The sequence below is a fragment of the Limulus polyphemus genome, unplaced genomic scaffold (assembly GCF_000517525.1).
Source record: "Limulus polyphemus unplaced genomic scaffold, Limulus_polyphemus-2.1.2 Scaffold733, whole genome shotgun sequence".
NCBI lineage: Eukaryota > Metazoa > Arthropoda > Merostomata > Xiphosura > Limulidae > Limulus > Limulus polyphemus.
In genome coordinates this window covers 57,661-71,047 of record NW_013666343.1, presented here as the reverse complement: position 1 = coordinate 71,047, position 13,387 = coordinate 57,661, and the positions used below count along the sequence as shown (strand labels likewise).

Below are 13,387 nucleotides of genomic sequence, written 5' to 3'. Positions count from 1 at the left end.
CAACGTTTCGACAAGGTTTTGTCATCATCAGGTGATGATGACAAAACCTTGTCGAAACGTTGTACATTTGCTGTTGTATTAAAGTTTTTCTTCATTACCAATTCAAGCCGTCTTTAGCCATTATTATTCTTACTAACTGTTATCAGAGAAACCTCGGGTCATTTCAGTGACAAGTCTATATATACATACAGATCATAAGCATGATATTTTTCTTAACGTGTTTTCATAATAATTCTAGTAGCAGTTCGGATGAGTTATTGAGAGACGACATTCCAGATTCTTGAGAACAAGATTCGAAGGATCCAGATATCATTCCTTCCCAAGATGACTGGAATTGTTAGATTATTGAACAATATAGAGCTAAAGACACAAGATTTCAAAGAAATGAACCTTAAATAATCTTCAAGGAAGCGTAAATTCTCACACAACAAAGCTTTTAGAATAGCAATGGATTCTGAACCATACCACAAGTCAATCCGGAGCAAATCTCTCATCTGCGAGGGCAAGGCTATGGTTATGAAAGGTATATCTCCAAACCACATAGTTATTGTGATGAAACTGGATATAGTTTCGTGACACCGCCAACAAGTGTTTAAAGTTGACGAAAGCTCACAAACTCCCAACAACTCCTCAAAATCAATGGTTGTTTTCACGATGATGATGATTGAAGAAATTGAAATCAGAGCAATCCCATTCGACCATCTGCCTATAAGAGTTTCCAGATGCATCTTCAATTACCTTTTGTTCCTTTCGTCTGCTTATATGTGGTCTTGAAACTAGACACATACGTACAGTGGAGAGACTGTGGAAATTGTCCAAGATGTGATTAACCCCGTCAGCAGAAGCTTGTTAAACGTAAATTGCAATATCAAGCAGCAGTTTGTAATCAAGCAATCAAAGTTAAAAATATTACCGATGACTGAAGAAGTTTCAATGGCATCATGGGACCTAAAACAAATGTCCTTACAAAGTTACGATCAAGAGCCCTCTTCAGTACTAAACAACAACACCAAAAACAAATACGGAGTGTTTTAAACTTGTTAATTTTGTATAATTATCCCACGTAGAATAGTGTGTCCTACCAGCGGCCTGGCAGCAGTGTACAGATTTACAGATTTACCCTAAATAAACAGCGTTTCATACCAGTATGATACTCATAGTACAGATAGCGTTAACGTAAACAAATAGTGTTTCATAGCAATATGGTACTAATAGTACAGATAACATTACCCTAACTTGATAGGCAGAATGATTTGTGGTATAATAAACGCTTCACTAGTGATGTAATTTCTAAAGTTTTACATTTCATGTTCATGTGTCCAAAGAGGAGGGTCAACCTACGTCAACACGTGATGGATATTGTACCTCGGACTCGATTAGTCTTGGGCGTGATTCACCTTATAAAACATTCTAAACTTTAGTTACTTAAATGTAAATTGAAAGACTCTGTACAGTACTTAATGGTTGTATGTCATACTCTCCTCTTCTATTTGTTTTTTTTTCTTCTAAGTTTTCCAATTTGTATACTTGGAAATTTCACTTGTGTCGGTTCGTGAAGGTGTTTTTTTTTTCTAGCATACGTTTACTATCGCACTTAAGAACGAAAAGAAATAACTCAATTGAAAATAAAAACGAAGCAGTAAGAAAAAATGTTGTTGTACTAGAGAAGAAACACTGAATTACTTCACGACAAAAATTAACTGATGAACAACTAGGAAGAGCTGTCTACGTATAAGTGACAGAAAATATTAATTTGATAAAACGGATCTGCACTAAATTATGCCCCATTTACTCTTTTTTTACTTATTACAACAACGTAGTAAATATTTCCGACTGGAGTTAAAACTAACTGATCTACTAACTGGTCGAAAGGAGAATTAAACGTGTACTGATTAATTTTTCTTAAGCTTCTTTAGTTTCACATGACCGGAATAGTCTAGAAACTGTGGACGTTAGTATAATTTTTCGAATCCTAGTAAATATAACTGAACAAATACAATACGTTTAGTACATATATAAAATAACATCTTATAATAATTTTAATAATGCATTATAATCTAATGGGCTTGATATATGTCTAAAACAACATCGTATATGGCTTAATAATGCGATATAGCCTAACATGCTTAATACATATCTAAAGCAACATCGTATGTGGCTTAATAATGCGATATAGCATAACATGCTTAATACATATCTAAAGCAACATCGTATGTGGCTTTTGATAATGCCCTATAATCTAATATGCTTTACACATATTTAAATCAAAGCCCTGATAATATCTAATATTCACGAAACAATAATCTAAGGTTATAGATAAACCTTAACTTTAACAATAACTTGCAAACGTGGGCCACAAACAAAGCACCAGATACTCGTGTTTTGTTTGTTTGTTTGTCAATTGATCAGTTATTATTATCATTCTTACTAACTGTTATCAGAGAAACCTCGGTCATTTCAGTGACAAGTCTATATATACATACAGATCATAAGCATGATATTTTTCTTAACATGTTTTCAAATTAATTCTAGTAGCAGTTCGAATGAGTTATTGAGAGACGACATTCCAGATTCTCGAGAACAAGATTCGAAGGATCCAGATATCATTCCTTCCCAAGATGACTGGAATTGTTAGTATCAACATTTTATAATCTATCTGTATATAATTATGTCTATCTCTTTGCTGTTTGTCTATCTAACAAACAATATACATATTTATATAATGGTTGTTTAAAACGAAAAAAGACTATACATCTTTTTCATATCATTGTCCACTGGAAAAAAGGTTTCTCTTCACTATAATATTCTTGATAAGTCTCTTTATTATTTAAAATATTCATACTTACTTTCTGCAAGAACTATCACTTGAATTATGTGCGATTATGTATTTTTTACAGATACATCTAATTTCAGGCTCTTATCTCAAAGGTTATCCTATTTTAGGCAAAATATATTGAATACATACGTGAGACCATAATATATGCAAAATACAATTTAAAGATAGATCTGTTAACATTAATAGTTTGTAACGTAAGTACGTGATTAATAATTACTAAAATTCATATTTTGTATTACTTTCATTCTAATTTTGTGGCATACATTTCTTGTGTAGTGAATAACAAAATGATTGAATGAACGCTCACTAGTTCGTCATTTTGTTAATACCCAACGTAAACGAAAAGTGAGTTCTGGTTAGCCAGAAAAGTTGCATTCCTTGTTTTAGTTACATCTGTGGTGGGCCTTCTCTTTTCCTCCAAATAAATTTTGGAATCTTACCATGCCATTTTACAACTATTTCTCCAAATTATTTTTGCAAAAGTTGCTTCAAAAATCAGCGTTAACATCCGAAGTAATCAAATCAGTATTATTCGAAGCAAATAGTAATTCCAAAACTACTTTTTAAAACTAACTTATCATTTGATTTAGCTTTGCAAGCACCTCAGTCTGATGTTATTATTTTCATACGTTTTAAAGTTTTGAGATCGTTTTCATCCTGTTTGTTTCTGTTTATTCTGACATTTTACTACACGTAACGTGAAATTAAAGCACTCGAGAGAGTTTGCTGATACAGTCGGTTTCTTCTACTTGCAATAATAAAGAATCCATTTTACAAGAAGTAAAATGTGGCATGTAAGACATTCTACTTGCGTTAAAAACGACCAATTTCCAGTGAGTATTTTAAACCAACATGTTACTTCTAGCACAGGTCTAGTGGTTAGCGTGCCCGGAATGTGAATCCAAGGATTCATGGATCACGTACTGTTGTCGTAAAATCACGTTCAACATTTTGGAGCTATGGGTTTACTATAAGAGCCCCGGTCAAATTCCACTATTCTATCAGACAAGAGTAGCACAAAAGTTAGCACTGGTTGCTGTTGGCTCTCTACCTTCTCTCTCTATGGACGGCTAGAGCAGATGGTCATTTGTATACATTGTCACACAATTCTTCAAAAGAACTGCTTATGCTTCTTAAAGGATTCAGCACTGACTTGTTTTTCTCAGACCCCGATGAAGTTGTAAAAAAAAAAAACTTCGAACATTAAGAAGTATCTAATTACTTACCATATAAATAGTTGTTACCAATGTAAATTTGACGTTGGTACAGTCAAGAGTAAACTTCGCTGACTTCAATTACGTAAGACGGTCTGTTAATACGATGTAAACAAATCAAATAAACATTATTCCAATTACGTAAGAAGGTCTGTTAATAACATGTAAACAAATATATATATATATAAATTATTCCAATTAACTAATTACAAAAAATATAGCACAACTGTAAATCTGAGAAATTCAGTAACAATAAGCTTTAAACGGTCGTGTTTAGTTAATCATCTATTAGCTTTGGAGCTTGCAAAGTTTTTCATATTCATAAATATTACACGATCTGCAGTGTCACGTATGAAGGCTTCGTAAATTTCCTTCGCGTATATTTTGTTAAAATCAAATGAAACGCATAGCAACTTCAGTTGATAATGCATATCAAAGCGCAAAGTTTCCAGAATTGTAATAAACTAAACTTAAAGTATGAAACATCTAGCACTGTAGTAAACTGCACAAAGTTATATACAGTTTGTAAGCTTTACTGAAAGCACGAAGCTTCCGGCATTGCAGTGAACTAGACTCAAAAAAATGAAATTTCCATCACTGCAATAATCTGGTACATTATACAAGTAATTACGAGTTATAAGTTTGACACAAAGTACGAAGTCTCTATCATTGCAAGAAACTAAATCCAAAGTATGAAACTCCCAGCATTAAAATATACTAGACAAGTGATTACGGTTTGTAAACTTAGTCCAAAGCTTGAAACTTCCAGCATTGCAATAAACTAGATAAGTGATTACGGTTTTCTATATAGCTGCAAATAAGGCAAGTGCTTTTTAACACAGTAATGTATACTTTTATTATTAATATTATTATACAATAATTTTAATGGACTGAAAAAATATGTAACTCTATAAGAAATGTGGTGATAATGTTGAAATTTCGATGTGTTCTTGTCTGTACATAAAGGAAATTACTTAGGTTTAAGCTCTGTAGAAATGCACTTAGTATTTCAGACAAGCGATAAAACTTATAGAAATATTTTATTGTAAGCTGATATACGAGTACTGCTTTACTTTGTTTTGAACGTTTTTGTAGGTTTACCAAGAAGAGGAGTTGACCAGAATTGCTGCGAGATTCTGGTTACGTCAGACCGATGTGTGACAAGCCATGTCGGCGTCCCTGAACAATCTACAAGCAATACTTCACCAACGTTGCAGGTCAAATTGTGCTTTTAAGTTTCAGTTATCACATTATATATTTACTGTATTAGAAGGGAAAGTGTCATGATAAATATTCGAACCTATAATAATTTCTTCTGGGGTGTTTAGCCTATTTTTTTATATAACTGAATAATAGCTTGTTGAAAGCTATAACATTATATCAATATCCCCTAACTTGCATATCATTTGTTTTTACACAGCACATAAGAGTTAAAGTATAATTGTAATATATAATGTTTTAGCTAAGACAATGCAAGCTTACTTTTTGCATCAATGTCGTTCATAGAAAAAAAAATCGTTTGTATGAAAAACAGGCTTATACGCTCTTAATAACCTCCTGCAGACGTCCAGTTGCAACTGAGAGTATCTGACATTGACTGGCTTCCGTTTATATAAGGACTCTCCACATTTAGGAAACATCCACATTTCTCCTTTGAGCCCTGTCGATGGAGCATGAAGTACTTTAATCTTTGTAATTCACACCAGAAGAGAAAACTAAGACAAAATATGCATATAAGCTGAATAATCAAATATTTAAATCGCATGGCTGATTACGCAAGCCTGCAAATTTAAACTTCATAAAAGTTGTTTTGGTTTTAATAACGGAACTTTTCCATAATTCAGCTACGTAAATTTCGAAAATAATATTCTTTTTTTTTTCTATCACGAAAGGATTTTTTACAAATCGTGAAGAAAAAACTCTTATGTAGATCAAATTATTATTTCATTTACCACAATGAACATTTTTTATTATTATTATGTTTGTTAACAAAGATACAACGAGCTGTAAAACTGATGTAAAACTAACATGTATCCTCATTCATCCTGATTTTTGTGTGCGAAATCTACGTCTTTTAGTCTCAAAACTACGTGTTGTGGTCTTTCTTTTATGCCTTGCGTCTGGAGCATCTCGTTTCAATGACCAGCAGTAATCAGCCATCATGCTAATGTTCCACATTCCCTGATACCTCCTCTCCATTTCCCGGATGTCACGTGAAACCTTTTCTCTTGTACTTCTCTAACAGCACCGAGATGTTCAGGGAAATAGTGAATATGTGAGTGTAAGAAATTAGCTTTCAAGCTCATATTACAACCCAACTCTTTAAATTTATCAAGCATGTTATTGACAATATTTTCGTAATTTGCGTCCTTGTTGTTTCCTAAAAATTTGTCAATAACATCTTTAAAGGCAATCCACGCATCTTTTTCAACTTTCTTCATTATCTATTCGAACTGTTCATCCGAAGTCAATTTCCTAATCTGAGGCTCAACAAATATCCCTTCTTTAAGTTTCGCTTCTGAAAGACCTGGAAATTGCCCACATAGATATTTGAAACAGTCGCATCTTTGTTTAAGGCTTTTACAAACTGCTTCATCAAGCTCAGTTTTATGTGAAGTGGAGGTAATAGGACTTTCTTTACGTCAACCAAACTTTCATGTTCAATGTTTTTCGATCCTGGTATCAGGTTGACTCTGCATGGCCATTGCTTCTTTATCCAGTGCTAATTTCATGCTCTGCTATCCCATTAACACAAAAAACATGGAAACTTTGTATAACCGGATTATTGACCCAACAACATACAAAAGACTTTTAAGTCTCTGCAAAGTAGCCAACCATGCTCTTTGTATTTGATTTTATTAAGTGAATCGAATGAGCAATAGAACAGGTGCACATATGTTACCATTGTGAAGGAGGATACCTTTTAGACTTCTTTTGGAGGAATCAGTGAACAATAGCTCCTCACCTGGTTCATAGACTGCAGCTCCTAGCATTGGTTTTCATTCAGCAATATTGTTGCAATAAACCAGTGAATCTTCTAACGAAAAGTATGGTATAAACTCTTTCGAGTGTTGTAGCCTTGCACGTTACATGAGCAAAAGTAGCAGTCATCTCCGTGGTTTCTAGGCTCACACCAGCCCATTGGAATTCCAAAAGACAAATACTTTTTCTTACTTTTAGTTCATTGTATCAACTCTTCGACAGAAAAGGAGCAAACTTTGTGCAGAGACAATGATTTGTCTTGGTACCCAAGTTTTATTCCAAAATACGCTTAATATGCTTTTTTTACGAATTCTGTAATGTTTTGCCTTTATTTCTTTACAACAAATGTACCACAGATATAACAGAATATGTTTGGGTCATTTACACAACCTCTTGCTGCCATAGAGATGAATAAATAATACTTAATAGAAAAACATAATGTCAAAGTGAGCGCACAAACAAATATTATACAGAAATGACACGTCATGCGGCGTGTTAATCGTTTATATACTAGTGATGAGTTTCTCGTGGGTTCTAGAACGATCGGTAAGGCCCTCACATCGCGATTGGTCTAGAGAAATCTATAAAATTTCTTGTCAACATTTCATTGAGAATGATTCACTTATGTAAAAATACATATGACGTGTTGTGAAAAATCTGTATTTGTTGGAGAAAAATGGGTATCATTTTCTGATTCAGCGTACAGGATAAAATGTAAAAATTTCAAGACAATAAAACCATCGCAGGCCTGTATTATCAGATGTTTGATCTGCATAAAAATGGATTGAGAGGGTGTTTAAGACTATTTTATAATATAATTAGTATTATAATATTGCAATTTCTGATTACTTTTTAATTGTTTTGTCTAATACAATGTGTTATAGTTATGAGCAATGTGTTTTATGATAAATATAATTTCTATCAACTTTAAACAGATGATGCCTTTAGTGGCAAAACTGTGGTCGTTAATGAATGAAGTATTGTGAAACGTACAATTGTCTTTGTTTTTTTTTTCATCAATTCTTAAACGTGTATTAGTTTTTTTTCCAGTTATACCTTCTTAATATAAAATAGAGGGTTAAATCTTCCATTGTAATATTTATCATGCAAAGAAATTAAGTTTTCTCTACACTACAAACCAAATCATTAAATTTTTCCCAAGGTTCAAATGAAGCTTAAGCGGTTTCAAATCTTTTATGCAAAAGCTCTCTTCAGTCAAGCGTTTAAAATAAGCAAAATTAAAGTAATCATACTATATTAAACTTTTCAATTTGCCTTCAGGTATTAAAAACTTATCGGTTTGACGTTAATTTGTACAGAAAAATTGCGGCTGTCATTCAGACTACGAGAATTGCTGTATTGCCGAGTTTTCGCCGGGGAAAGGAGAATCTTGTATACACAGAAGTCCTGCTGGCTATAACACTACACTGTCAACCTTCCAAAGACCAAGTGGTGAAGAGACAGTCGTTCTTGACTCAAACTCTCGATGTAACTCACGTGGCCTTAATAGTACGGTAACTAATTTCACCTTCAATCATTTTTATGACAAGGATTAAGTATGCTACATATTTATCATAGAAAATACTTCATTCTAAACATACAGGTATCTAAATATGTTATACTATTTTTACGTTAATTATTTACCAATGTACTTATTGATTGAAATACATAAGTTTCATATTCCTTATTATTATTTATTTATAAACTAACTTTTTCAATAAGTTCTTATCTATGAAAATGCACCAAAACCTTCAACCCCGTAGTTAAGTTAATCATAGCATTTGCTATTATGTGACCGACGAGTCCGCCACGTGAGCCTTCTTCTTTGCCCGTCATTGGTTCTGTTTTTTAGACCAGAGTCCAATAGATTTTCAGCAAAAAGCTCCAAGCCCCGCTGATCGTGACTGGAACTTTGCAGCTCTTCAGCATGTCATCATCGCTCACCATTATTCACTCAATTATCAGCATATGAAAGGTTTTGAGGTGTTCGGCTTGCAACCTGTGCAGCCGCTGCGGGTGCGAACACCATGGACTTTTTGGTAGCCTCTGTTGAGGTAAATCCATCTATCAAGCCCCAAATTATTGTGATGGTATTCAAAAATAGATTTGGTGCAGACAAGTACATTACTGTGGTGGTATTCAAAAATAAGTTTGGTGCAGAAAAGGACAGTGCTGTGGTGGTATTCAAAAATAGGTTTGGTGCAGAAAAGGACAGTGCTGTGGTGGTATTCAAAAATAGGTTTGGTGCAGAAAAGGACAGTATTGTGGTGGTATTCAAAAATAGGTTTGGTGCAGAAAAGGACAGTAATAAACGTAATAGTAGCCTTCCATCAGATCAAGAACAAAGTCTCCAACTTCAAACAGACAATGAAGAAAGGTCGCATAATTTAATTTGAGAATAAAATTCATATGCGTGAATGTTGGTGGTAAGGTGGTGTAGCCACTCCAAAATCTGTCTTTCTTTGACTGCTCATAGCTCCCGTTAGGAATACTTTACTCGTATAGATTACATATTTAGATATAGCAGGTTTCGGCCTTTACAATGGTATGTGCAACAGTTCCAAAACTATTTACCAAAATTTCTTGTTTCTTGCCCTGCCACTCACTAACACTACTTCTTGTCTGGGCGAGAGAGAGATCACGTGTTAAGTCTTGTAGAAAATAGTGTTACTGAGGTTATCTTCATACAATAATCGATATTCTGTTTTTGTTTGCTTTGTAAAAATCCAAGTATAAACGAAGAATGGCTTACGAACAAACAGCAGTTGAAACGAAGTAGTTTGTTCGTAACTAATGTCCTGTATATAAAAATGTGTCCCATGGTAGTTAAACTACTCCAACAAAGCATTTCAAAAGTATCATTTATCTGATAAAATTAATCTACTTGTTTCACTTCAATAATAATGCTAGTTACAACCTGTTGAAAACGAGTATATTCGAATTAATAGCTCTCTGACGTTGCGTGGTGGACTACGATGTTGACATAAATAACGCCTGAGGAAGTCCAATCTCTAACCTTTATGGTCACATTCCGAACAGTATGGCATCCACCATTATCCTTTATCGGGACAATGTTTGGTCCAGTTGTACCTGTAAAAGTTCGTATGGACTTTGTCTAATGCCATGTCAATATACCGTCTATTAGTAAATCTACCCCAGTAAGATTTGTATGTTAATTCACTCTGATTTCTCTCCTCACCACAACTGAAACACCATCGAAACTGTCATATTCAACCGTTTACACCTTTGGCTTACCCAGCACAAACATGTCGATCCTCGATAGAGACGTGAGATCCTGATCCATCTATGAAGAGTGTAAATGTTTCTTTGCATTATTTTAAACTCTGACAAACGCCCAAATAAATGTGCAATAAACTGTGGGGTTCAAATAGGTTGTCTAGATCTAAAACTAGGCTCGTGGAGTCTGTTTCTAGCCATTTGATCACCAGTAATTGCTCCATTTGCTATCTCAAAGTAGTCAGTGAGACCATAGTCAGTGGAGTGGCGATTTTCAAACGGCCTTGCTGTACAGATAACAATCATTATGCCGCATAGTTTACCTTGTCTAAGTTGTCTGGTGTAGTAACCAGTTATCTCATATATTGTTCACAAACATTTTCACTACAGACGTACAAACACAAAATGAGCTGCCATTTGTGTTCTAACATTTGTCTTTACGTTTGTATGCATTCCGACATTTATATCTGTGTTTGTCGGGACTTCAACATTTGTTCCTATGTTTGTTTGAGTTCCAACATTTGTCTCTGTGTTTGTTTAGGTTCCAACATTTGTCTCTGTGTTTGTTTGAGTTCCAACATTTGTCTCTGTGTTTGTTTGAGTTCCAACATTTGTCTCTGAAATGTTGGAACCTAAACAAACAAAGCAGCTCTGACAGTCTGTACTTTCATCATAAATCTCCATTCTCCACCAATAGGTAATGCTGACACATATTTGCCCGTAAACAACAACAACAATAAAAAACTCGTAGTGACAACCGTAACAACAATACAACAAATGACCAAAACACATTTATCTGTAAACAATTCAAAAACTCGTAGTGACAACCGTAACAACAATTCAACAAATGACCAAAACACATTTATCCGTAAACAATTCAAAAACTCGTAGTGACAACCGTAACAACAATTCAACAAATGACCAAAACACATTTATCTGTAAACAATTCAAAAACTCGTAGTGACAACCGTAACAACAATTCAACAAATGACCAAAACACATTTATCTGTAAACAATTCAAAAACTCGTAGTGACAACCGTAACAACAATTCAACAAATGACCAAAACACATTTATCCGTAAACAATACAAAAATTCGTAGTGACAACCGTGACAACAATTCAACAAATGACCAAATTTACAGACTAAATGGTCGTAATGTCTTTTCAACCCGAAAAGCACTTGCAAAATACACCGAAACAGCAAAGTATTTTCACAATAAGACAATATAAACGTGCACGTGGCTAACAGTATGCTGTTATTAAAACTACGGTCAGGTATGATTTTCCATACTTTATCAAACATTTCTTCATTGAATGTTTTGGTGATCATGTATGTAACCCATAAGAATTATAATGATTCTTAAAGGTCATCAGATTTATCTTGGTTCCTTGGCATGATGTAGTTGCAAAATAAATCTGAACTCAGTTTAAGATAATTTGTGGGTGATTCACCAAAGAAGTGAAAGGCTATAATCATTGGAATCTATAAAACACTCGCATAAAGCCATAAACTACAAACCTCTATTTTAAGTCATATTTTATAATGGCAAGTTAGTTGCTTGACTATCTTTTACTTTCTAACAGTCAAACTGGTTTACTTACCACCAGAGTAATGATTACATTTCAAAGTAATTTTATTATTATTATTAACGTAATTGAAAGTCTTGAAATAAACTAAAGTATTTTTCCTCTCTTTTGAAATCGTGAGTCCCAAAAACGACACATCCATGTTTACACTAAGTAAATACAACACATAGAACAGAAATATATAAAAATAACTTCCGGGCATATAAAAAAAGATTGATTACATTATAAATAAGGTCAATTCTAAAACAACCGTTTACGTTTTGAATTATTAAATGAGGTATTAATAATAACGTCTGCTTTTTAACTGGCTTTTCTTTTCAGTGTCGAAATAAACAGAGCAAAGAAAGAAAATTCATATCTACAGCAGTATGAAGGAGTTAGAGAACCACAGAGAAGATTTGGTGCACGCTAGGAACAGCAAGGCTGACACACAGCGCTCAACCCATGTTTTTCGCAGATAGTGAAAGAAACAGATCCTGTACAACGAAAGGACAGGAGCTGACCTTTATCCAGTGTCAACAGCATCGGATAAATAGAGTATGTGAACAATGACAGCTCACGGTGGCCCCGCTTGTTTTGGTGTGATCCTCTGTTGTTCTCAAACTTTTCCTTTGTAAAATGATTTAACTGGAGCTGTAACTGGGACAGTATGATAGTTTTAATTATTGTGAAATACTCTTCAAGTCCATCAATCTCGGAAAACACATTTTTTTGTACTCACTGATATCTATATTCAAATATCTCTTTATGTTCATCATCTGTACCAGAAAGTATGTCAAACAAGATACTTTATGAGTTTATGTTCAAAAACAAAATAGTGTTTAACTCACTCCAAAAAATATTATTTGAATTCAACCCATTATTGTAAGTTAAGCTAATAACAGAGCAATTATTCATATACATATATCATGTAATCAAAATTTTAATTCGCTGACTTTGGCCCGGCATGGCCAGGTGGTTAGGGCGCTTGACTCGCAGTCTGAGGGGCGCGGGTTCGAATCCCCGTCCCACCACACATACTCACCCTTTCAGTCGTGGGGGAGTTATACTGTGACGGCCAATCCCTTATGCGTTGGTAAAAGAGTAGCCCAAAAGGTGGTGATAACTAGCTGCCTTCACTCTACTCTAGGGACGGCTAGCGCAGATAGCCCTCGTGTAGCTTTGCGCGAAATTCAAAACAAACAAATTGTTGACTTTGTGCAGCTTCCTGTATTTTACCCATTGTAACTATGGTAACTACGTGTAAGGTATATTGTTTGTAACGTGATATCTTACATTTATCCTACACATTCTGAAAAAAAATAAAATAAAATGTTTTTGGTATATTTCTATGGTGGTCTTCTTTTTCTTTATGAGAAAAAAAAAGAGTTTCTGATGTGGGAATGTAATTGTTCAAATTATTTTAACTTGCGAATTATGAAAAACATTAAAAAGTGAGAAGGAAAAAAAATGCTTGGTTACTTAGGCATCATTAGACTATACCTATTCATGCTTTAAAAGTAGAGTAGGATATCCCCGTCACACCAAACA

General features: G+C 34.1%; 1 protein-coding gene across 4 annotated transcripts in view; it reads left to right on the top strand.

Annotated features, from left to right (window-relative positions):
* The window catches only part of LOC106460240 (nephrin-like), a 139,847-nt gene extending 127,052 nt beyond the window's left edge, over positions 1-12,795 (top strand). Inside the window, exons 12-15 of one of the 4 annotated variants that reach the window (XM_022386904.1) lie at positions 2,536-2,630; positions 5,146-5,267; positions 8,352-8,541; positions 12,179-12,795. In XM_022386904.1, coding sequence (XP_022242612.1) covers positions 2,536-2,630; positions 5,146-5,267; positions 8,352-8,541; positions 12,179-12,189 — 418 coding nt within the window. In that variant the 3' untranslated portion in view covers positions 12,190-12,795. Of the gene's footprint in view, positions 1-238; positions 331-2,535; positions 2,631-5,145; positions 5,268-8,351; positions 8,547-12,178 lie in introns of those variants that run through there. The other 3 variants (XM_022386903.1, XM_022386906.1, XM_022386905.1) reach the window with 3 other exon arrangements.
* Positions 12,796-13,387: the final 592 nt, after the last annotated feature.